At 40.3% G+C, this 26,430-nt stretch overlaps 1 protein-coding gene across 1 annotated transcript in view; it reads right to left on the reverse strand.

Annotated features, from left to right (window-relative positions):
- Positions 1-1,494: 1,494 nt before the first annotated feature.
- The window catches only part of ccdc78 (coiled-coil domain containing 78), a 66,671-nt gene continuing 41,735 nt past the window's right edge, over positions 1,495-26,430 (reverse strand). Inside the window, exons 14-22 of the mRNA XM_052021252.1 lie at positions 20,936-21,024; positions 20,026-20,104; positions 15,673-15,798; positions 15,078-15,289; positions 13,988-14,162; positions 12,977-13,020; positions 10,938-11,019; positions 7,755-7,855; positions 1,495-2,780 (exon numbers count right to left, since the gene is read on the reverse strand). Of these exons, the coding sequence (XP_051877212.1) occupies positions 2,714-2,780; positions 7,755-7,855; positions 10,938-11,019; positions 12,977-13,020; positions 13,988-14,162; positions 15,078-15,289; positions 15,673-15,798; positions 20,026-20,104; positions 20,936-21,024 (975 nt within the window). The 3' untranslated portion in view covers positions 1,495-2,713. The remainder of the gene's footprint in view (positions 2,781-7,754; positions 7,856-10,937; positions 11,020-12,976; positions 13,021-13,987; positions 14,163-15,077; positions 15,290-15,672; positions 15,799-20,025; positions 20,105-20,935; positions 21,025-26,430) is intronic.

A 26,430-nucleotide genomic window follows, 5' to 3' on the forward strand; every position in this document is an offset into this window, starting at 1 on the left:
TGCGCAAAATGTCACCCAACCTGCATTTGGTTTCTCCAATGCAGAGAAGACAGCATTGTAAGCACCAAGTGTGGTACTCTAGTCTGGAATGCAGAGGAGACAGCATTGTAAGCACCAAGTGTGGTACTCTAGTCTGGAAAAAGTGCAAGTGCATTGCTGCTTCACTTGAAAGACTGTTTGGATCTCTGAATGGTGGAAAAGAATGAATAGAAGAGCGAGCATTGTATCTCTTGTTGTGTGGGAAAGTGCTGTGAAAATGGGAGTGATTGGTGAAAACAGAAGATCGGTCTAGGAAGTCATGAAGGAAACAATCCCTTCGCAGTGCTGAAATGGGAGAGGAAGATGTGTCTGGTGGTGGAACCTTGTCGCAACTGATAGAAATTGCAAAATATGATCCATTGAAATGCGGAGGCTGACAGGGTAGAAAGGGAACTCTACCCTTGCTTTAACCAGGATGATGACAGAAAATAGAACAGATGGTTCTGTCAAGTATTATAGAGGGGAAGCCACAGATAAGGAAACAGAAAGAAATCTCAGAGGAACCTTACGGATAGTCTCGTCATTGGAATGGATACAACAGAGATGGAGGAACCAAGAGTCCTTAAAGAAAGCAGCAGGAGGAATCTGTAGTCTTATAATGGATGTTTGTTGCTAACCTGTTCCGAGTCAGACAATGATGTCCAGAAGGGGAAGAGAAGAGTCAGAGATAAATGATTTGATGGAACGAGCAGGGTGGAAATTGTCATCAAAAGTTATGACATCTTTGGGTTCTGTATGAATGCAGGAAGCAGCACTGATACGTTGTCAAATAGTTGAAGGAGAATACTCAAGTAGGACTGAAAAGGGGGATGTTCCTCGTATCTCACACAAAGATGGGCATAGCTTGAGCCCGCACAAGCTCCCATAGCTAAAACTTTGATCTCAAGGAAAGTGTGTGGAGTTGAAGAAGTCATTCAGCTTGAGAACAAGTTCAGAGAGAGAAATGGATGTGTTGGTGGAAAGGAACTTGTTGGGCCCTCCAACCATCCTGATGTGGGATGGAGATGGGGAGGATTGTACATCTGTGGTAAAGTTGAGCCAGTTGGGAACAGGAAATTGGAAACTGTTAAGTGACAGAGGGCATCTGACTGTAGTTGGTTAGGGACCAGACCAGGGAATAAGCAATGGAGTCAAGGAAGGAAGAAATTGGGTGGGATGAGAGCAGGATAAAAAGTTGATCTTTGAAATAGCTGAAAATATAAATTGCCGAGACTATGAATTGCCTCTCACATCCAATACAAGTTGAATGCACTCTAATTTCAAATGAGCAGTAGAGTTAGCTTTAAGTCCCGTGGATACTCGGGCCACAGTTAACAAAGTAGTATGGAGATTGCAATCCCATATGAAGCTCAATTCTCAGTAGAGACAGGAAAAGGTACATCCTTGGAAATGGAGAAGGCCGCAAGAGAATGTTTTGCTTTTACTTTCCGTCAATTATATATTTAAATATTATTAGTACAAATTGAATTGTACAAACTAATTTTCCCCAATCAGTATTACTTTCAGTGATTAATCTTTATAAGCCACTGGCTACAATACATTTTCTGTTGATTATCAGCAGCCTTATAAAGCATCTGAGAGAAATCGACTGAACTCCAGTTATGTCTTCTTGAAGTAGGAAACAAGGACAAAAAATGGTTTTAATATTTTTGCATTCAGGAGAAAAACTTAGCATAATTACTATAATTGCTTTTACAATCTATTAATGATTATTGCAACACATTGCTATTCCCTGCAGTCAGTTATGGAATTGAAAAGTTCACTATAATTGTGCCTTAAATGGACAAGTGAGCATTATTGTGTAATGTTGATATCCACCATAATAAATAGTTATAAAATAGCCTCAATTTGTTGGGATATATGACAGTGAAGAATGGCTATAGAGGATTGATTTCAAGGTTGATCTCGTCCTCGAATCAAGCATAAATTGCTTATAGTTGTGACATGAACCACTCGATATGATTGCTGCACTGTAATGACTTCAAGCTATCCATTATTCTGAATGTAGACTAGTTTAGAAAAGTTAAAAGGAGTGAGGCAGAAAATGCATAGGGCTTCAATAAAGGCTTAATCTAAAATGTTTTGGAAGGAAATTATTTAATACAGATATCATCTTTTAACAAATGCTTTTTGAGTACTCCAAAAGTGTTTTGAAATAACTGATATTAACAAAGGAGATTGAATATAATCTCATTCAATATGTTCAGAATCCAGTATCACCATCTATGGGATATAGAGCTAATTAAAGCTCAGCTATTCAGGAGTGCTGTTTGGAAGCATTAGGAATGCCTCTGGAAAACTCTCTTCCCCAGAAAACTGTTGATGCTGGGGGATTAATTGAAAATTTCAGAAGTGAGATTGATAGCATTTTCTTAGGCAAGAGGATTAAGGGTTAACAAAACAATTTTAGTAAGTACTGTTAAGATACAGGAATATTGGAACAGGCCTTTGCTCCTAAATGGCTTCCGCCATGGTCAATTTGTTTGTAAGTCTATGGGAACATATTAAGACCAGGGGTAGGAAGTACTAACCTTATTGTGTAACATAGCCTTGATAACTTCACTGATCCCAATGTTTCCAGCACCTTGAAATAATCAGAAAATTTCTGACAACATTAGGATTTATTTTACTATTTCTCAGAGCTGAGGTTCTGGTGTTAGTTGTCTGGAGGTTGTCAGCATAGACCTCTTGATTCTTCAGTTCCAACAAGTTTTCTGAGGCGTGTAATCTCCTGTTTGTACCTGGAATTGTTTAAAACAAAGGTTAAATATACAATTTCAATAAGAAAATGGCATTGCAAGTTCAAGCATTAAGAAATACATTCAATAATATAACACATTTATTAAATATCCTTTTTTCAGGTTTCCTTATTCTGAAGGAGATCCAGCCTGGAAATATAGTAAAGTTGATATTGATAGACCTAAATGTTTTTTGCAGTACATTTTATAGTAAATGCTCTTTTTTTGGTCATGGATATGGGAGATTTACAGGAGGTCAAATGACATGTTTAAAAGTCATTTTTAAATAAATGTTCATAGTGAATTAATAATATATTATCTTGACACTTTACATTTTCAGGGTAGCAGAAAAGGAATAAGGGAACTGTGTTCCTACAAATGAGATCCCCCTCTGATTCTTCTAAATCCTAATAAATACAAGCCAATTCGCCACAATTTCTCCTCCTACAACAGTCCTGCCAATCCAGGAATCACTATGGTGAACTTTTGCTGCAATCCCTGCATGGTAAGTGTATTCTTTCTAAGGTAAGGAAACCGAAACTGCACATAATACTCCAGGTGTAGTCTCACCAAGACCCTATATAATAGTAGTAAGACTCCTTTACTCCTGTGCTCCAAACCTCTTGTGTTGAAGGACAACATACCATTTGACTTCATTACTGCTTCCTGCACTTCCCCATTTGCTTTCAGTGACTGTTGTACAAGGAAACTTGGGTCCCTTTATACTTCAACATTTCCCAATCTTTCACCATTTAAATAATACTCTGCCTTTCTGTTTTTCCTACCACAATGGATAACTTCACACTTATCCATGTTATACTGCATCTTCCATGCATTTGCCCACTCAACTTATCTGAATTGCCTTAAATCCTCTTGCATACTTCTTACAATCATAATTCCACCCAGTTTAGTGTTGCTGGCAAATCTGGTATTTACTGCCTATCCGACTTAGTTTATCGGATGTGGACCTTGCGGGCATTTATTGTCCATCACTTAGGAATCAGCCACACTGGTGTAGCAGGAGTCACAAACAGACCAGACTGGGTAAAGATTGCAGATTTTTTTTTTCCTTTTATGTCCATTAGTGAACCAGATGAGTTCTTTTACAACAACCGCAATAATTTCATGGTCACTGTTACTGAGATGCTGTTTCTTCAATAAATCTGAAACTAGGTTTAATTTCTGCAGTGGGAGTCAAATTTGTGTTTCTGGATTAGTGGTTAAACCTCTTGGAGCCCATTCCAGTAACTTAGCCACTATGTTATCAAAACGCCTTGCCCTTCGAGAACCTTTGGAGTCCGTGCTGTGAAGGTATTTTCACAGTGGTGTTAGATGGACCTCTCCAAGACATTGTTCTTCATTCATTGATGGTGCAATGATATATTCCCAAGTTAAGGTGAATTGAAGAAGGTGGTGTTCCCACACAGCTGCTGTCTCTGTCTTGGGTGACAGAAGGCCAAGGAAGCCTTGGCAAGTTACTGCAGAACATTTTGTGCTTGGTACATGCTGCAGCCATGGAGTGCTAGTGCTGGAAGAGGGATAATGGATGGGATGCCTATCAATTGTGCCACTTTGTCCTGGATGGTGTTGAGCTTCTGAAGTTGCATTAATCCAGGCAAGTGCAGAGTATTTCATCACGCTTCTGCTCTGTAGCTAGTGGACAAGATTTGGGGAGCCAGGGATATATTACTTGTTGCAGGAAACCCAGACTCTGACCTGCCGCAATATTTAGTGACTACAGTCTAATATATCCTTTAAGATACTTGAGTTCATAAGCATGAAAAAGATCAGGCTATAATAAATAGGAGAAGGGTCAACTCTGAGGAAATAAGAATGTAACCGGGGAAACAATTGTTCCGTAAAGTCCAGGATAAATAGTTCTGCTAATTAAAAAAGCTCAGCACCAATACATTGAGGGATGAATAAAGACACAAGGGGGAAAAAACAGAGCAAAGAAAGGTATACACTGAATACACAGACAACAGGAGAGAGAAAAATATAATAGGAGAAAATCTAAAAAAACATTAGATTCCCTTTCAGTATTCCTTACCTAAAGAGAGAAAAAAGTCACTATTACACACACATTTAATAATTTGTTAGAAAAAGGTGTAATGATAGGGCACAGAAGAAACCTAATGTTATACCTGTAATTAAGTGAAGAGATGGACCAGGTCCAGGTCATGTCAGACTGTCAGCTTAACAACAGAGGTAGTAAAATAATGGGATCATAACTAAGGGAGAAAAAAAAATCTAGTAACGAAAAATACAAGGCCAGTTCTTGCTAGTTTATGCCTGCAATTCAGAATGGAACTGCTTGGTTTTAGCCAGTGAAAAAGCGGTCTGCTGTGTCAACTACTGTTGATTGAACCTACTGACAGATGCAGGGCCCTGAATCTGCCAGTTCACACCACTTAAAAGTCCAGGATTTGAGGGAATTCAATGGGGATTGTAGATCTGTGGATTAGCAGGTATAGGGAAGGATTAAACATTATTTCATATAATGAAATATTAAATTGTTTTTATTTTTAATTATTCAAAAGTCTTCAATTTCAATAGTTCTTAAATGTCTCAGCTTGTCAGACATTTAAATAACTTTTTTTTAAGAAGTCGCTCACATTATGTGGCTGGCAAATCTGAATCACCTGTCAAAACCCACATGGTAGTTCTGGGGAGGCTAGTTATATACCTGATGCTGTCCAAGCCTCTAGAAGATGGGAGTTATACCCACTCCTTTGCAGCTAACTGAATGTAATTTAATTTTTAGTAATATTTGGCCTTTTACTTCATTACCCCAGTCTCATCAAATGAACATAAATGACTCCTTTTTAAAAGGGCACAATTGATTAAAGTAAAACTAAGGTATAAAATAAAGTTATTGTCACCCACATCAAATATGTTCATCAGTCTCCACAGTGTCTAATATTTACAAAAGACATCAAACCTGTAAGCCTAGATAGAATTGAGAGATTAGGATTTATTGAAATCCATTAGTTTTAATGCAAACACACTGCATTTCTGAAATCCAAACAGATTTACAGGAAACCCCAATTCTGGAAGAGCGTGCACTTAAAAATCATGAGGTAAACCAACAGTAAATCTCTGCTGACACCTTAAGGTGAATTTACCAAGTCCTCAACTACTGTTGCATTTGTTCACAAGTTTCAAGGAACCAGTTTCTGATACACACTTGAGACCTGACACGCACTTGAGATACACACATAAGATCCCTTCTCTTTGGTGAAAGAAGCAGTAGACTTTCTGCCTGCTTCAATGGAAATATTTTCACAACCGCATTTTTCTACAGTTCTAAATGAAGATTAAAATATCTAATTGCTTCAGCTTGGTAGCAGCATGTAATTACTTCAATTAAGTGAGTGTTACCCTCATGAATAAATTTGGTAGTGTGGCAACAGACACAACCACAGTAACTCCACCCACTCAATGGAGCGTGTATGCACGTTGAATGGAGAGAATATGGATTTTGATAAGAAAGAGATCAATAGCTTTGAGTCATGTCAATCAAGAGCTTTTCAAAAAAAGAAAATCACTAATCTGCAGACTAAAGTACTCCAAACTAATACAAAAACAGAAGAGTCAAAAAAAAAACTGCAGATACTGGAAATCTAAAACAATACCCGAAACTGCTGGAAATACTCAGCAGGTCAGGCTGCATCTGTGGGATGAGAAACAGAGTTAACGTTTCAGGTCGAAGACTCTTTGGCCTAATCTGCTGAGTATTTCCAGCATTTTCTGTTTTTATTTCAGATTTCCAGCATTAACAAAGGGTCTTCGACCTGCAACTTTAACTCTGTTTCTCTTCCCACAGATGCTGCCTGACCTGCTGAGCATTTCCTCTTTTTATGAAAAAACAGAGAATGCTGGAAGCACACAGCAGGTCTAGTAGCATTGGTGGTGAGAGAAACAGGGAATGTCTGTGATAGGATATATTGTCCAAAGTTATCAAGGTAACAATTACTGTAAAAACCAGCAACGGGAGACAGAGGGAGAGATAAAAGAAATAAATTGAAACAGAAAGGTACAGCTATATACTCTAAACTAATACTGTCCTCCATAGAAATTCCCTTGTGGGTTCATTGTAGATACATTCAGCCACTGCTAACCACTGTTTACATATCATGGACAATGTAATCTGCGAGTTTCCTTTTTTTTTAAGCAAAGAGACCAAGTCCGTAAAATAACACTAACTAAAAAATGGTATTACTTAACTTTCAAAATAATGTGTGTTTCTTAAATAGGTACAAGTCATATGTTTAGCAAGCTGGTTCCAGCAAGTTCTCTCACGCATTGCCAAGATAATTAATTGCTAAATTACTAATATCAGCCATTTTATTCTGAGAACTAATAGGTCCTATAACATTAAAGTATTTTAAACCTTCATTCATCTATGTAATAAATGTTCATTTTCTAACACTGAACTTACAACAATTAATGTCCTCTGGTACTTACTAATTAATATACTCACATGCAATCATTAAAAACAATAGGTTAATTCTGTAAGTGGCAGGTATGGGAAATTTAGATTCTTACTTGGTAGAAAGCTACAGAAATGATTTTCATTTATTTCATGCTTTTAGTAACTTTAGGGAAAATATACAATTCTGGGCTAAAAAGAGAGTCATTGTTGTTTCAAAGGCAGCACTGTGACCTGTTTAGAACCTTCGGACTGTTTATCAAAGATCCCCTCTCTTGTCTCATTCATCATAAAGAATAACTAGAATCTCTCCCCGGTTAAGTACTATTAATCAGTTTCAGGCTTCCATCTCATTTATATCTGCTTTAGGTTTTATGCTTGGGAAGGGCTACATTTCTCATGCCTCTTATTGTAGGGAGTTATCATTCAGAATAGACAGAAGGCAGCCTAATGGGAAATGACTGTTGGAGAAAGTTGGGAAAAATAGAGATAGATTTGCAGATACATTCAATTACATCTCCAAATGTTGGGTAGTCTGCCTTTACCTGACGAGATGTTTGTCCACATATTCCTGCAGTTCAGCCAGCTGCTCCTCTGCGATGGTGACCCGTGAATACAACTGAGCACGCTCACGTTCCAATTCTTCCTGTGAATAAAATCCAGTGTTGATATATTAGTAGTAGTCAACCTCTGTTTATCAGCACAATACTTCTAATTCCATTCAAAAATTTCTAAGTCTTACAGTGAGCAAAGTTAAGCCAATTTTCATTTGTATTCATTCATGGGATCTGAAAAACACTTATTTTCCATACTATGTGACCCCTGAATTAAGTGGGTTACCAGGTTACTTCAGAGGGCAGTTAAGAGTTAACCACTTTGCTCTGCATTTGGAGCGTTATGCATGCTGCATTTCTTCCCTGAAGAACATTAGTGAACCAAATTTGTTTTTAATGAGAATCTGGCAGTTCAGTGCTCAGCATTTTTGATTCTTGCTTATTACTCCACTTTTGTGTGTTGAATTTAAATTTCTGCTGGTGCTTTGGAAAGATTTGAACTCCTTTCTCCAGATCAGCAGTCTGACTTTCCGGATACTCAGCCACCAACTTCACCACACTGGTTAGGCCACATCTGGAATATTGCATTCAATTCTGGTCGCCCTATTACAGGAAGGATGTGGTGGCTTTGGGGAGGGCGCAGAAGAGGTTTACCAGGATGCTGCCTGGATTAGAGGGGCATGCGCTATAAGGAGATACTGGACAAACTTGGGTTGTTTTGAGGCTGAGAGGAGTTTATAAACTTATGAGAGACATAGATAGACAGCTGGTATCTTTTTCCCAGGGTCGAAATTTCTAATACTAGAGGGCATACATTTAAGATGAGAGGGGAAAAGTTCAAAGGAGATGTGCGGGGCAAGTTTTTTTTGCCCATACAGAGAGTGGTGGGTGCCTGGACTGCTCTGTCAGGGTTGGTGGTGGAGGCAGATACGATAGGGGCGTTTAAGAGGCTCTTAGATAGGCACATGAATATGCAGAGAATGGAGGGATATGGTCCACATGCAGGCAGAAGGATTAGGTGTCATTAGTTTATTTAGTCTGGCACAACATTGTGGGCCGAAGGGCCTGTTCCTGTGCTATACTACGTTCTATGTTCCTAACCCGTTCCATAAACCTATGCCCTGTGGTTAAGGACACTTCTGTTAGGGTAGATAGTAAGAAACTTTTCTGTTATCAATTCCTCTCATTTTTCTATAGCTTATTCAAAAGTTTTTTATGACTTATTCCCCTTCTCAACTCCATAAAAAGCAACTCCAGTCAATGCCTTCTCCCCTCATAGCTGAAACATTCCATCCCAATGTCCTGGTGAATCTTCCCTGCACCCTTTCCAATGCAATCACGCCCTTCCTATAGTGTGGTAACCAGAATTGCACACAGTACTCTAGCTGTGGCCTAACTAATGTTTTATACAGTTGTATCATAACCTCACTGCTCTTTTTCCATGCTCTGACTAATAAAGGCAATAAACCTTATTCCTTCTAAACACCACACATGCCAATGCTGCTGCCTTCAGGGATCCTTGAGCAGGTACACTCTGTTCATTAGTACTTCCTAGGGTTTTGCCATTCATTAGGCATATCCTAGCCCTATTATTCCTCCCAAAATCCATCACCTCGTACTTATCAGGATTAAATTCCTCCTGCCATTGCTCTGCCCACTTTACCAACATCATTCTGTAGCTGAAGGCTACCCTTCTTACTATCAACACCACCGTCAATTTTCGTGAGAACTGGAAACTTCCTAATCACATCTCCTAGGTTCACGTACAGATTGTTAACGTATATAACAAACTGCACTGGTCCCAGCACCGATCCCTTTGTACCTCATGGGACAGAGGTGTGATTGATGCCTTTAATGTTACACCTGTATACATCATTCCCCTTTTTGAATATTGGCAGCACACTGCTGGTTTACTGGTACTCTCCAGTGGCTCCTGCTGCCTTAAAATTATTAGAAATTTTGTCCCTCGTCTCTAAGAATGAATTTATTTAAGTTACTTTTGTCAGTCTAAGGCTTCTACTCCTTTTATATCTGCCTTAGCTTTTACTTCTGAGAAGGGTATGTTTCTCAAGTCTACTGTTGCGAATACTGTACTTATCATTCAGATTATTGCATATTTAATGCTCATACTGTTTTCACACCACTTTAATCTTGTAGACTTAACCTCTGCTTTGTCTTGCTACTATTGGCTCGAGCTACAACAATTGCCTCTGTGATCTGCTTTTAAAAGATTAGAGGTTTTAAGTTCATTCCATTTTCTCCCTATAGGATTTGTAGAGGTCATATTTCCTCTTATTTATGATTTATTCGATAATCCTTTTTTTTTCATTTTTTCCGGAATGGAGATTTCTGCACACACATTACTTTGCCTCTATGGATGTATAGAATGATCCTCTCCAACTAAGGTCTATTATTTGTTCCTTGAACTCCTACAGTTTGACTCTCTAAAATTATTTAATTGGTCTTTAAATGTCTCTGTGCCTCCAATTTAGCTGAGCTTCATCATGCTCACTCATGAGGAATGTTACAACGTCCATTTCCTGTGCATTTTATGCAGATGTCAGATCTAGGTAGCACCATTGCTCATTTGATTGCTCCCATGAAGAAGTTATGAAATTAACATTGCAATCTAAAACTCTTCTCCTATTTACACCATGCTGGTTTAACATTCCCGTTACAGTAACATTCTTACTGTCACATACATTTCCCATTTCAACCTATAGGTATTTAGCAATATGCCTTCTGATGGATAGAACAAGCCTTGTATCAGCAAGTAGCCTGCAGTGCAAACATCCTTGTTAATTAACTCCATGACTTTGCTCCTTCCACAGAATCAGTATATCTCTGACATGGACTATCACATTAGTCTCTTTTCTTTTTTGTGTCCTTTCTCTACAATCAATATTGTATTTATATTTTTAAAAAAGACAAGGATTAATATTGGTCTTAATCATAGCTGGCTTTTTTGTAGAAATTACAATCTCTTTTAACCATTGTATGGTGTGAGAAATGAGGAATGAAATTAATATTTCAGAACACTGCATCTTTTTAGATGGACGTTTGTAAAAATTGGAAAACAGAATTTTTTTTGCATTTCCATTCTAAGAGGTGACTATTGAATATTATAATACATCAGGGGTACAAACAAGTTCCACAATGAGCAGCATCCCAGACCTGTGTGGTAAATGTGAACTCTCTCAGCTGTTTCCTTAGTTCACTCCAGCTTTCATTATCAGATTTGCCACCAGTTTCCAACCTGAAAGTAGATGTGAAAACAGTAAGTTTGACTTACTGATTTTATTAAAAGCAATGACAGAAGTTTCAGCACCAAATGGACTATTCTTGGCTCAAGCAAACCAAAACAAATCCCACTCCCTTGCATTTATTTCCACAGCCCTAACTTTTTCTTGGCTTCAAGTGTTTCACTTGAGCTCCCTTAAAAGATGCACTGGTGTCTGGCTCAATTATTTCCTGGGCTAAACTATTCCATGCTCTAAAACCCTCTGAAACAATTATCTATCCTCTTCCTGTGATTTCAAAATGAATTTTCACATTGACAATATCTCATCAATTGTCTTATCAATCTAATTCAAAAATGCAGAGCATTTTGCCAACACTCTGTTATTTCAGTTTAATGGAGATGTGCCTGTGTGTTCGATCGTACAGTCTATTGTGCGGGGTAAATTTGCGGAGTTAAGTCTATTCAAACAGCAGAGGAAGCAACCTTTCCCTGAAAAGGCAGGTCTATTTCTTCAGAAAAATACAGACAGCAGAATTTCAAATAGAGTATATGCATAAAACTAATAGAAAATGCTGGAAATATTCCACAGTTCAGGCAGCTCATGTTGAAAGAGAAAAACAATGAATGTTTCATTGACCTGAAATATTAACACCCTCCCTTCTTTCTCTCCACAAATGCTGATCGACCTGCTGAGTATTTCCAGCATTTTCCTAATTTCAGATTTCCCAAATCTGCAGTTTCTAGCTTTTCAATCAGTGCATAAAATCAATCTCAGCCAGTTGTAGCAGTGTGGGCAACAAGCAGTTTTCAAAAGACAATTACCCAATCCTCAGTTCTTCCTGGCCATAATTTTGTCACTACATAAAACCTATTAAACTCTATTACACGAAAACAGAAATGCTGGAAGGACTCAGCCAGTCAAGCAGCATCTGTGAAGAGAGAAACCAGAAACCATTTCAGGTCGAAGATCCTTTATCAGAACTGAGAAAGAGATGAGAAGACCAATGCTGCTCGACTGGCCAGCATTTCTGTGTTTGTTTCAGATTCCAGTATCTGCAGTTTTCCAAACTCTATCACACCTCTGTTTAATTGAGATAATCCATAAAATTCAAGCTTTTCCTCATCCTGGCAATGACCTTTTGCATAATATTCAGATTTGATTTCCACCATCCCCGCCATCTGGGCCATGCCATCTTCTCACAGCTACCATCGAGCAGGAGGTACCGAACCCTGATGTCCCATACCTCCGGGTTCAAGAACAGCTGCTTCCCTTCAACCATTTGGTTCTTGAAACAACCAGAACAACCCTAATCACTACAGTTTAGCCACACTATGACAACTTTGCACTAAAATGGACTTGGATTTTTTTTGTTCTAATTGTGTTCTTTCTTGTAAATATTCTATTTATGTTTTTCTTGTGAATGCAGCATATCTGATGCTATGTGCATGTGATGCTGCTGCAAGCAAGTTTTTCATTGCACCTGTGCATACACGTACTTGTGCATATGACAATAAACTCGGCTTTGACCTGGATTCCTGTAATTTATGAAAATTACCCAAGCCCCAAGTACTTTCGAGCCAATTCTGGGACACTTCCTTCCCTCCCTCCCCCCTCACCACACCACACCACACTTCCTACATATTCTCCAGAGCACAAATACCATGGCCCAAAGGATTTGGGATCAATTGAACAAGGTTTGACCAAACCCAAAACTGACAGAGTACACTAACTCTAATCTACCCTACACTATCTGTAGATCCAGATCATGACTTTGCACTTAACATCCTCCTCTCTGTCCACCATTTCTTACTTCACTCATCCCAATCATCAAATGTCACCCTAATCCATCTTCAAGCAGTATCATTTGAGACCACTGCCTCTATTCTCTTATAAGGGGGACAGTATGCAAAACAATCTAAGAACGAAATACCACTACTTTGCCAAAAAGTTAAGAGTCGGTGCAATACTTACACCAAGGAAGATACAGCTGGTGCAGAACTCCCACCCAGTCTTATCTAAAAAAGAAACACAGATTAAATGAGTAAATCAATATGAAATTAAATATATTGAAAAGGAATACACTCTGAGCATGGTATTAAAGATAGCAAAATGGGATCCAAATGTAAAGGCAGTGCATCTGCCTGGTACCAAGATGTGAACTAATCATTGTGCAAAATACTTAATTTGTGATCATGTTTGCAGGCATGAAGATAGTCTTGACTAAAACATTCATTCATAATGGCTGCAGGCTGATGATCACTTTTATTGATGTCATTCATGAACCAGTTTGAGAACATGAGGGGCATGTCGGTTTCCTCCCACATTCCAAAGATGTACGGGTTGGGAAGTTGTGGGCATGCTATGTTGGTTCCTGAAGTGTAGCGACACTTGCGGGCTGCCCCCAGAACATTCTACTCAAACGATATACTTCACTGTGTGTTTCGATGTACATGTGACTAATAAAGATCTTATATAGATAGAACGAGTGCACACAATCTTTTTGCCCAGAGTTGGGGAACAAAGAAGTGGAGGGCATAGGTTTAAGGTGAGGGGAAAGATTCAACAGGAACCTGAGGGTCAACCTTTTCCACACAGAGGGTGGTATGTATATGAAAAGAGCTGCCAAAGGAAGTGGTTGAGACAGGTACGATAGCAGCATTTAAAAGACATTTGGACAGCTACATGGATAAAAAAGGTATAGAAGAGTATGGGTCAAATGCGGGCAAATAGGGCTAGCTTAGATGGGCATCTTGGTCGGCATGACAAGTTGGGCAGAAGGGCCTGTTTCCTTGCTGTATGACTCTATATCTATTACTGTGGGACTGGTTTTTGGCACAAGGCATCAATAAAATCTGTGCAACTAGTAACACCTGAACAAATACAATCAAATATGCATAATGTAGCTGAATGGAAAATGGAATCGTCTTCTGGTTTAAATGGAAGATTTCTTTCCCCCTTCTCTTTTCTCTTCAGAACTCTCACCTTCTCCCGAAGGTCTCGGAGTTGTACTTCTAGACGAGCTTTATCCTCACGTAAGCAGTTCAGCTCCCGACTCTGGCTGTTCAAAAGTTCACTGTCGGTGATCGCAAAGGTTATTTCTGAAGGGCCAGGATCCAAATCCTTGTTGGCCAATGATAAAATCTGTTCTCGCTGCATCCTGTGCCAAACAAGAATGGACTCAGAGATGTGAAACTCTGCTGGTAAGCCTACAATCACTTCAGCAACCTGGAACGTTATTTGTGCAATCTCCTCATCTCACCCCCTCCCAGTTCAAAGACAGTGAACATTACCACAGCATGGTTAACCACTTTCAGGAAGAGAATATTTCACAGAAGTCTATTGTAAAGCACTTAAATTACTCAGGAAACAGAGTCTATTTAAAGAACGGAGAAAGCAGAAACTGCAGCAGCCTCTCCCAATTCATGCTATCTTTCTAGAAAAATATAGCAACTGCGGGAGAGTTACACACAAATTATGAGCATAAAATCATTCTCATTCACTTACAAATGTGAGAGTAACAAAGTTGATTGGCAGGGGAATAACCCAATCATCTCCATCTGGTTGGCCACTGCATTGTCACTAAAATGCAGCCAACTTAAAAGGTTTAGTCAGTATGAGAAGACAATGAAAAAAATGGGATGTAGCTAATGTGAGGTTGCCTGTGCTTTAGGGCCAGAAGAGTTTTGAGAGTGAAAATTAGAAAAGTACAAGAACATGGAAATTCAGCAGATTCAACCCTATTAGAAAGGAAAAGTATTAAAGAACCACTGTGTCAAAGGAATGCATGGAGAGGATGTTTTTCCACAAACGGAGCCTTGTATTTTGTCACTGAACATTACTTATTCTCCCACCTTGAGTCTGGGTCTAAGTTTGAGACTCACAGGTTAATGACGGCAAGTTACTGTGGATGGCTGGTTCCAGCCTCCCTGATATAACAGGGGCTGACATCATGGATCCCAACACTACAGTAAACCCACTAAATTAACAAATCGTTAAAAACTTCCCACGTTAGCAAAGATGTGGGTTGAACTACTGTATTATCATGACTAGAATTTGCCAATTATTCTTTAACCTGTATGCGATCAAGAGATTTTCATGCTTCTTGAACACGTTCTGCATCCTTTTCTTGTAATTTCTGGCTGCCGTAGCCAACTGTTCTTCTCGTGATCTGTAGGCAGCTCGTATGTCCTTGAGCATGCTGTCCACAAACCTCTTCAGGTGAGGTGGGTCTGTTGAGGGTTTAGTGTTGTCATTGCCAGGTTTCACTGAATTATCCACGTAGTCCTTGCACAGAATATTGGGAGCAACACACCATTAGCTTTCCTTTCAACTATTTCCTTATGACGTAGAACGTCAACCTATCTATGCCAACTCTATTCCCTCTATCCTATTCTCCTCATATTCTCATCAACTTCATTCACCTACAGTGGCCAAATAACCTACCAATCTGCACCTTATTGAGGTGTAGGAGGAAACTGGAGCACCCTGAGAAACCCCCACGGTGCAAACTCCACGCAGACAGCACCGCAGGTCAGGAATGAACCAGGTCGCTGGAGCTGTGAGGCAGTGGCTCTACTGACTGTGTCACTGAGCTGCCCTACTATTGCAGACTCCTTTACACAAGCAAGCTCAAGTAACAGAATTACAGCATTCAATTAACTACTTACAGTAACATCTTCAATATAGCGGACAAGTCGCATGCGATATTCGTCATTTAGTTCTTTCAGGCGGAGCTGCAGTTGAGAGTTCTCGGTTTCCATCTCTTTCAGTTGACTCTGGGAACCTAGCAATGCCTATTGGGGATGATAAAAGTATAAGCAAGTTCATGAGGTTTCTATGCTTTAGGTATATCATTCCATATAAAAGAAATGGCAGGCAGATTAGTAAAAGTTTTACAGTTATGGTTAAACACAGCTCTTGTATACAAATTCTCCAACAACGCCAGTGTCGTTGGATGAATCACAGGTGGTGATGAGTCAGCATACAGGAGTTTCAAGAACAGCTACTTCCCTTCAACCATTCTGTTCTTGAACCAACCTGCACAACCCTAATCACTTCCTCAGTAAAGCAACACTATGACCACTTTGCACTACAGTGGACTTTGTATTTTTTTGTTTTGTGTGTTCTTTCTTGTATAGTTTTGTATGGTTTATGTCCAATGTATGTTTTTCTTGTGAATGTCGTCTCTCTAATGCCATGTGCCTGTCATGCTGCTGCAAGTCTCTCATTGCACCCGTGCATTCATGAACCTGTGCATATGACAAGAAATTTGACTTTGTTTAAAAATTAACACGAGCTGGTTGAATTATTTTCGCAGTTGGGTGGCAACACAGAACACCAGAAAATAGGAGTAGGCCATTCGGCCCCCCAAGCCTGCCCCACCATTCAATATGATCATGGCTACTCTATGCTGGCCTCAACTCCTCTCCTATGCCAGTTCCCCATAACCCTCAGCTCCTCGATCCTCCAAATATTTATCTATCTCCATCTTAAATATATCCAATCATCTGGCATCCACTGCTTCAGGGGCAGAGAATTCCAGAGATTCACGACCGTCAGAAGAACTGGAATGACAAACAGAATATTTGCAACGTAAGAGGGCATTCAACCCATCATATCAGCACCTATCAGAGAGTTACCCCATCCCCCCTGCACTGAGTTGGTAGCGCTGCAGACCAAGCCTTTTCAAGTACTGCACCCAAGTACTTTGTAAATGTAATGAGGGGTGTCTGCCTCCGCCAGTCTTTCAGGCAGCGAGTTGCAGACACCCTACCACCCTTCAGGTGAAAAGATTTTCCGTCCTACCATTACAGCTCTGCCCCCTAGTATCAGAATCAGGTTTATTATCACTGACATACGTCATGAATTTTGTTGTTTTGCGGCAGCAGTACAGTGCAAGGCATAAAAATTACTATAAGTTACAAAAATAAATAAATAGTGCAAAAAGAGGAACAACGAGGTGATAACGAGTAGTTTCTGACCCTTCCTATTTACTCTACGATTTAACAGATGTGTAGAATAAGGAAGCAATTGCTATTGCATTGAAGGACATGACATGGAAGTACCATCTCTCTCTAACTTTAAAGCAGACATGGGCCAGTTTCCCGAAAGCAGTCTCAACTGACAGTTTAAATTGGGATTCAGATTCAGATTAGGTCAGTTTATTGTCATATACACCAGGGTGCAGTGAGATTCCTTGCTTATGTGAAACTCACAGAGTAAACGGTATACATGGTAATAATAAATACAACAGATACAGCGATAGGTGCAAAACAACAGAATTGTGCAAAGTATCGCAGTGCAAACTGAGGTAAAGCAAAAAGAAATGCTAAAGTGACAATAACGGAAGAGGTAGAATTCGGGGTTCAAGAAAGTTGCAACACCACTGGGCAGGGGATGTGAAAGAGGTGATTGGTTCAGGAGTCTGACAGCAGTGGGGAAGAAGCTGTTCTTCAGTCTGGTCATCTGGGCTTTCAAACTCCTGTATCTTCTCCCAGAAGATAGAGGAGAGAAAAGGGAATGGCCAGGGTGGCAGGCATCCTTGGCGATACAGTTAGCCTTCCTGATGCAACACACCATGAAGATGGACTCGGTGACTTACCAGCAACAATCAGCTGTCTCTACACAAGACAAAGTACAACTGCAATTGTTATTCACAGGAACAGGCCACTTATCCCATCAGAGCTATGCCAATGTTTATGCTCAATAGTACCTCTTCCCATATTAGTCTATCTCACCATGACAACTTAATCAAGCTACTCAGCTCAGCCACTCCAAGTGGCAGTGAGTTCAGCATTCTAGCACCCTTCCAGAAAAGCAGGTGATTTCACTGAACTTATTAGTGCCCGTTTTATGTTTAGAAGCACCTCACTGAGTCATACAACACGAAAACGAGCCCTTTGGACCAACTGGTCCATGCCAACCAAGATTCCCATCTCAGCTAGTCCCATTTGCCCGTGTTTGGCCCATGTCCCTCTAAACCTTTCCTTTTCATGTACCTGTCCAAGTACCTTTTAAATGTTGGACCTATTTTGGATTCATTCACAGGTAGAAAATCTTCTCCATAAAGACAATACAGAACAAACCTTAAAAAGGTGTACAAAATTAATAAATAGAACATTACAGCACAGTATAGGCCCTTCAGCCCACAATGTTGTGCCAACATTTTATCCTACTTTAAGATCTATCTAACCCTTCCCTCCCACATAGCCCTCCATTTTTCTATCATTCATGTGCCTATCTAAGAGTCTCTTAAATGTCCCCAATGCATCTGCCTCCATAACCTCTGCCGGCAGTGCATTCCACGCACCCACCACTCTGTGTAAAAAAAACTTACCTCTGACATCCCCACTATACGGTACCTTTCTCCAATCACCTTAAAATTATGACCCCTCATGTTAGCCGTTTTCGCCCTGGGAAAAAGTCTGACTATCTATTAATCTATGCCTCTTATAATCTTGTAGACCTCTCTCAAGTCACCTCTCATCCTTCTTCTCTCCAAAGAGAAAAGCCCTAGCTCGTTCAACTTATCCTCATAAGACATGCTCTCCAATCCAGCCAGCATTCTGGTAAATCTCCTTTGCACCCTCTCTAAAGCTTCCACATCCTTCCTATAATGAGGTGACCAGAACTGAACACAATACTTAAAGTGTGGTCTAACCAGAGTTTTATAGCGCTGCAACATTACCTCGTGGCTCAATACCCTGACTAATGAAGGCCAACACACCATATACCTTCTTAACAACCTGATCGCGGCAACCTTGCAGGATCTATGGACGTGGACCCCAAGATCCCACTGTTCCTCAACACTGCTAAGAGTCCTGCCATTAACCTTATATTCTGCCTTCAAATTCAATCTTCCAAAGTGTATCACTTCACACTTTTCTGAGTTGAACTCCATCTGCCACTTCTCAGCCCAGCTCTGCATTCTATCCATGTCCTGTTGTAACCTACAGCAACCTTCTATGCCATCCACAACACCACTAACCTTCATGTCATCTGCATACTTACTAACCCACCCTTCTACATCCTCATCCAAGTCATTTATAAAAATCACAAAGAGCAGGGGTCCCAGAACAGATCCTTGTGGAACACCACTGGTCACCGACTCCATCTACAACCACCCTCTGTCTTCTATGGGCGAGCCAATTCTGAATCCACACAGCCAAGTTTCCCTGGATCCCATGCCTCCTGACTTTCTGAATAAGACTTCCATGAGGAACCTTATCAAATGCCTTACTAAAATCCATGTACACCACATCCACTGCTCTACCTTCATCAACATGCTTTGTCACATCCTCAAAGAATTCAATCAGGCTTGTGAGGCACAACCTGCACCTCACAAAGCCATGCTGACTGTTCCTAATCAGCCTATGCTTCTCCAAATGCTCATAAATCCTGTCTCTAAGAATCTTCTCCAGTAATTTGCCCACCACTGAAGTAAGACTTACTGGTCTGTAATTCCCATGGTTATCCCTATTCCCTTTTTTGAACAAAGGAACAACATTTGCCACAGTCCAATCATCTGGCACTACTCCTGTGGCCACTGAGGACCCAAAGATCATCACCAAATGCAGCAATCTCTTCCCTCGCTTCCCGTAATAACCTTGGATATATCCCGTCCAGCCCTGGTGACTTATCTATCCTAATGTTTTTCAAAAGTTCCAGCACATCCTCTTTCCTCACCTCGACATGCTCTAGCCTATCAGCCTGTTGTACACGATCCTCACAACTGTCAAGGTCTCTCTCTCTGGTGAATACTGAAGCAAAGTATTCATTAAGGACCTCCCCTACCTCTTCTGACTCCAGGCACATGTTTCCTCTTTTATCCCTGGTCGGTCCTACCCTCACTCTAGTCATCCTCCTATTCTTCACATACGTGTAGAAGAATGTAAATGTTAGAATAACATTCACATCACTCACAGAAATGGCCATGGAGAGATAATTGATATTACTAGTGGTGAAAACTAGAAAAGTCAGCATGATTGGTAACTATAACTGCAAACTCTTCAACAACTCACCACTGTTTGCTCTGCCAGTTTGTGCTGTGTGTTTCGAATAGCTCTTTTGGCCTCTTGAAGTTCTTTGCCCATCTTAACACTGAAGTAGAGGTTGCAGTGAGAATTTAAGTTCAACACACCATAAACCAGAGGTTTGCAAGCAGTTATACAGCAATGAACCAACAAAATCTCCCTTTTACCATCAAGTTGTACAAGTAGACTATGAAACTTACAGGCAAGCATACACTGGGATAGTAAAGGAGTTACGTTATAATGGATATCGAGTTACATTAAAGACCCAGTGTTTCTTCCCTTCCACACACCATCTCCCCAAACCACATTTAGTTTATCGATATGCTCCTCCCTTAGTAGGAATAAGATGGACCCTTGATCTCATAATGTACGTCATTATGGCCTTGCACATTATTGATTGTTTGTACTGCACTTCCTCTGTAACTGTAACTCTTTGTTCTGCATTCTGTTATTGTTTTCCCTTGTACTACCTCGCTGCACTGTTGTAATGAATCTGTATGGATGGCAGCCAAAACAGAGTTTTTCACTGTAGCTCAGTACATGTGATAATAATAAACCAATTTACTCTTTTCTATGTGTAGGCATGGATCACAGATCCCTGATCTGGCATAGTTAGTTGAATCTCAACCTTGGGGAGAAACCAGCGAGATGTTAAATAATGACCTTTTGGGCTGGGATTGACAAGAAAAAAAACATTCCCATGTGTTTTCGATTTAAGAGATTTCCACATATCTTGATGAAACAAGCTGTTAGAAACTTGGGAAGATTAAATGTGGTGTAAATAACAGCAGGCTATCAACCAATATCATTACTGCACAATGCAAATAAACTGATCTCATCTAATCATAACAGTGCAATCCTTGCCAGTTTGAACACTACCCCATCATGATGCACTTACATGCGTTCTTCCATTGCATTTTGCTGCTTTTCGTGGTTTTGCTTCATCACTTCTATTTGTTCTTTGATCTGATCCTGGTTACCTAACAACTAAGGTAAAAGCAAGAGTCTTCAGTGATTTTAAACAGTGAGAACGCACAAGACAAAAAAAGGCATGTTGTTCAACAAGTTCCAAAGGTAATTTAAAATGTACCGTCAGGCTGCCAAATATTTTAAAATGTCATACATTTTCTAAGTCATTTTCTCCAATCTCCCTCCACTTTTACAACCAATGGCTCCATTGCCCCTTTGTACAGGAGTCTTAAAGACCCACACTCCACGTTTTAGGAACAGCTTCTTCCCTTCCACCATCAGATTTCTGAACGGTCCATGAACCCATGAACACTACCCCCTTATTCCTCTTTTGCACTATTTATTTATTTTGTATCTTAGAGTAATTTTTACGCCTTGCACTGTACTGCTGCCGCAAAACAACAGATTTCACAACATATGTCAGTGATAATAACCCTGATCCTGATGCCACCAATAATCCCATCATCATTCCATACCAAATAGTATTTCTTCCCTCAGGGTAAGACGGCCAGTGATGGAATCCTTTGCCTGACCAACTGAGCCAGTACAATTTGCCCACCAATTTCCTTCTCTCTACTGCTTGGCAACCCATAAGGATATATTGTGCAACTAAATGACTTAAACATTTCTGGATATATATTCTCTCAATTCCTGATCATTTATTGTTGGTGAAGAATTGTTGTTGACAAGCCATGGCACTTGAAAAGGGCTTGCAATACAGTGCCAGTTTTCCCTCAGCTCGAGATGGAACTGTGACCTGTGACCTTTGATGACAAGTGTGTCTTGTTTCACATAAGCCTGAGCAGGCTTTTTCCACTTATTTAGACTTAAAATTTTGAAGCTTTTTAAGATTTAAAAGGATTGACTGTTTCAGGGCAAACATGCATATGAATTCAAAAGTTTTATGTTCTATGTTCTAAACCACTGCGGATACTGTATAGCTGAAATAAAAAAGGCCTAGTGGGTTAGGCAGCATCTGTGGAGAGAAAAACAAAGTTGAAGTTTCAGGGTGATGAGTTCTGATGAAGTGTCAATGACCTCAAACGTAAAATCTCTCCATTTGATACTGTTGAGTCATTTCCAGCATTTCATGTTTTTAAATACAAGTTGCAATCACTAATCATCATTCAAATAGTTTAGCACACAAAATGCTGGACGAACTCGGCAGGTCAGGCAGCATCTTTGGAGGGAAATAGATAGTCGACGTTTTGGGTTGAGACCATCAGGGCTGGAAAGTAAGAGGAGAGATATGGTTTATTTTCTTTTGAAAATATCGCAGCTCTGATTAAATCCAGAAACAAGTTACTATTACAACACGCACAAAATGCTGGAGGAACTCAGCAGGTCAGGCAGCATCGATAGACGCAAATAAACAGTCGACGTTTCAGGTCGAGACCCTTCATCAGGACTCATTTATTTCCCTCCATAGATGCTGCCTGACCTGCTGAGCTCCTCCAACATTTTTTGTGTGTGTGTGTGTGTTGCTCCAGATTCCAGCATCTGCAGAATCTCTTGTGTCTGAGTTACTATTATGTACTTCAACTGAAGCAGGCTGTATGAAACAAGTCAACCTTAAAGTGAAATTGCCACATCTTAACACAAGCGTTCATGCAAGGCAGCTACAGGTTCAGAAAAATGCTGCATTTTAACACCTTTCAATTAACACTTACATTTCTCTCAAGCGTGGCACACTTGTATTCTTTGACATCTTCATTCTTGACGTTCCATAGATGTAAAGGCAAACTGATTAACATCACTGCAAGTTTACTACCTAAAATACAACTGATTGGCTGTGAAGATTAATGTTTAATCACAACTGCAGAAACTTTCAGGAGCTTCAGTGGAATCTGGCAGAATCTTCATCTTAGAACAGGGAATCCACCGAGGCATGAGGCTTGCAATTTTGCCTCAAACTGTTAGGTTGCCACAGACTAACAATATTTCATTAAGGTCATAACTATGAAGAGGTCTGGTCTCTGTGTCTTAAAAAGAACCTTAAGGCGCTGAAGAAGGTGCAATAAATATTTACTGGAATGAAACCAGAACTGCAAGGTTATAACAATCAGGAAAGATTGAATGGGCTGGGGCACCTTTCTCTGCAAAAGGGTGACCTGATGTCTTCAATATTAACAAAGGCTACCACACAGTATTTGAGAAAATTAATGTATTAGGGGAAGAATCAGATTTATTATCACTGACATATGTCGTGAAATTTGTTGTTTTGTGGCAACAGTACAGTGTAAGACATAAAGACATAACACGAGGGAGAAAAGGAATAGCAAGGTGGTTGGGTGGCAGTTAATGCTACTGCTTCACAGCTCCAGCAGCCTAATGTTATCCTGACCATGGGTGCTGTCTGTGTGGAATTTGCACGTTCTCCCTGTGACCACATAGGTTTCCTCCTGCATCCAAAAGATGTGCTGGTAGATTAATTGGCTACTGTACATTAACCCTTCGTTATGTAAGTGGTAGAAGAACTAAAGGGGAATTGATGAGTGTGCGTTAGAGAATAAGTTGCAAAGCCAAAGGGGAACGGGGCGAGAATGGGGTTGCTCTGCTGGAAGCTGGCATGCACCCGTTGGGCTGCATGGTCTCCTGTGCCTTGATAAGGAAGGGAGGATCCATTGATGGGATTAGATAAAGGAGGTTTAAAGGGGGCTGCATGGTCTCCTGTGCCTTGATAAGGAAGGGAGGATCCATTGATGGGATTAGATAAAGGAGGTTTAAAGGAGGTTCAGGTGGTGCATACATACTAGCATTGACCTGATGGACCAAATGGCCAGTTTCGTAGAACATAGAGCAAATGTAGGCCCTTCAGCGCATCAAGCATGTACTGACCATCAACCACCTCTTTACACCTATATTAATCCTTTTTATTACTCTCCTCCCCAGAATCTGCCATTCATTTACAAACTCAGGGCAATTTACAGTGGCCAATTAACCTACCATTCCATTTGTCTCTGGAATGTGGGAGGAAACCAGAACACCTGGAGGAAGCCCACGTGGTCGGAGGGAGAACATGCAAACTGAACACAGACAGCACCCGAGGTCAGGATTGAACCCAGATCCCTGGCGCTGGGAGACAGCAGCTCTACAAGCTGCACCACTGTGGCTGATCCTCTGTCTCAATGCCATATTCCCACTTTATCTCCAAATTCTGTGCTGCCCTTTATCTACTGCTTTCTTAAATATACTCGGCTAGTTGATCTCCACTTCCTCTTCGCTGTGGCAAAGTTCCACACTACATCATCCTGTGAGCGAGGAAATTTCTTCCCATCTCCATCCTAAATATCCTACCCTGTATGCTAAGATTGTGACCATTGGTTTGAGACTCCAGCCACAGACAGGGGAAGCATCCTCCCTGCATCCAATCTGTCAAGACCTACCAGAATTGTGTTTGTTTCAACAAGATCCCCTCTCATTCTTCTAAACTCTAGAACAGGCCTATTTGACTAAGTCTCTCCTCATGCTACAGTCATGACAACTCAGGAATCAGGCTGGTGAACCTAATTTGCACTCCCTCCATGATAAAGATATCCTTTCTTAAGCAAGGGGAGCAAAACTGTGCACAATACTCCAGGTCTGATTTTATTAAGGCCCTCTATAATTGTAATCGAACATCCTTCTCTTACAATAAAGCCCAACATACAATTTGCCTTCTTAAGTACTTGCTTCACCTGCATGTTTGTTTTCAGTGACTGGTGTACAAGGATACCCAGATCCCCAAGTACATCAACATGTCCCTGTCTCACTATTTAAATAATTCTCTGCCTTTCTCTTTCTCGTACCAAAGTGGATAACTCCACATTATCCATGTGATACTGCTGCGTCTGCTGTGTATTTGCCTACTTACTCACTTGTTTCAATTGTCTTGAAGCCTCTCTGCATTCTCCTCACATCTGCACCCATTCAGATTAATTCAGAGAGATTTAAACCTGGAGAAGCACTGGGACCACTGTTTTAGTGCCATTTGCAATGGATTAAGAGGTGTTTTGCAGGTGGGAAATAAAGTGATAACGTAGTCTTTGTACAGGTCACACCAGGTGAGCAGGTTACAACCAGAGAACCTGCCCAAGAGAGAAGCAGTGCAGCTTGAGGTATGGAAGGGCTGCGGTTGACAGGTGTGTGATAGCTGCAGGCCAGACAAATTAATATTAAGGATGATGGTCAAACAATCAGAATACCACCACTGACTTCAAATGTTGTATAAATCAGCTCGAAACTGCCACCACTTCCAAGTTCCTGTTCAAGTCATGCAGTGTCTGTCTTGGAAACGTATCAATCTTCCTTCATCATAGGTGTACAACATTATCAGGGGTTTCCTATAGATTATAGGAAACATTTCCCATAGCAGAGGTGTCGAAAACTAGAAGGTGTACGTTTAAATCATAGAATCATACAGTACAGCACAATACGGGCCCTTCAGTCCACAATGTTGTGCCGAACTTTAAACCTCACCTAAGACTACCTAACCCCTTCCTCCCACATATCCCTCCATTTTAAATTTCACATGGTTGAAATCTGCCTGAGTGATGGCAGTACTTTAACAACATTCATTAAGTATCTAGATTAGCACTTGAATTGGCAAGGCTGTGGACCAAGTGCTGGTAAATGTGATTAGTATAGATAGATACTTGATGGTTGGCATGGACACAGTGGGCCGAAGGGCCTGTTTCAGTACTGTACGACTCTATGACTGTTCGATCAAAATCCTGGAACTCCCCACCCAACTGTACTGTGGGAGTATCTACACCACAAGGACCTCAGTGATGACTCACCATCAACTTCTCAAGGGGAATCTGGGTTGAGCATACGGGAAATAAATCTGAACCTTGCCATCATGATGCACACCTCAAAAAAAATGAACAAATGAAGAGAAAGAATGCAGGAAAAAAAATGAGGTACAGCATCAATTTTAACAAGCAACAGATCAATTCATTTTGTTTTGGACGGGAGATTATGGAATTTCACCAAAACTGACAATGGAGGTTCTGGACAATTTGGTGTCATGCACGCAAAGGAGTCAAAGGTTTCTTGGGTGTTGAAATATACAAAGGCAGGAAGGCAAACTCGATCTGCTAAAGTCAATGAAGACAGTACGTCTATGGAATTAGAGGCTAGGAGAATAGCAAATTCCATCTCTTAAAAAAAAATCAGCTGAGTTTGTTTCCAATATTTATGTGATATTAGTGTTTTTAATTAACTATCAAAATTTTTGTTGGGATTGTTGGAGAAAAAGATATAACTTTGAAGGCTTCTGATTTATACATTCTGGCTTTTATTTCTCTTATAGCCAGGAGAGCTGTATTGCTTAAATGGAAGGAAGTTACTCCACCTAGGCATGTTCAATGGTTACGGGATGTTATGTCACACCTGAATCTAGAGAAGATTCGCTGTTCTTAGACTAACTTAGACTTCCAAACC

This window comes from Pristis pectinata, chromosome 8 (assembly GCF_009764475.1).
Source record: "Pristis pectinata isolate sPriPec2 chromosome 8, sPriPec2.1.pri, whole genome shotgun sequence".
Lineage (NCBI taxonomy): Eukaryota > Metazoa > Chordata > Chondrichthyes > Rhinopristiformes > Pristidae > Pristis > Pristis pectinata.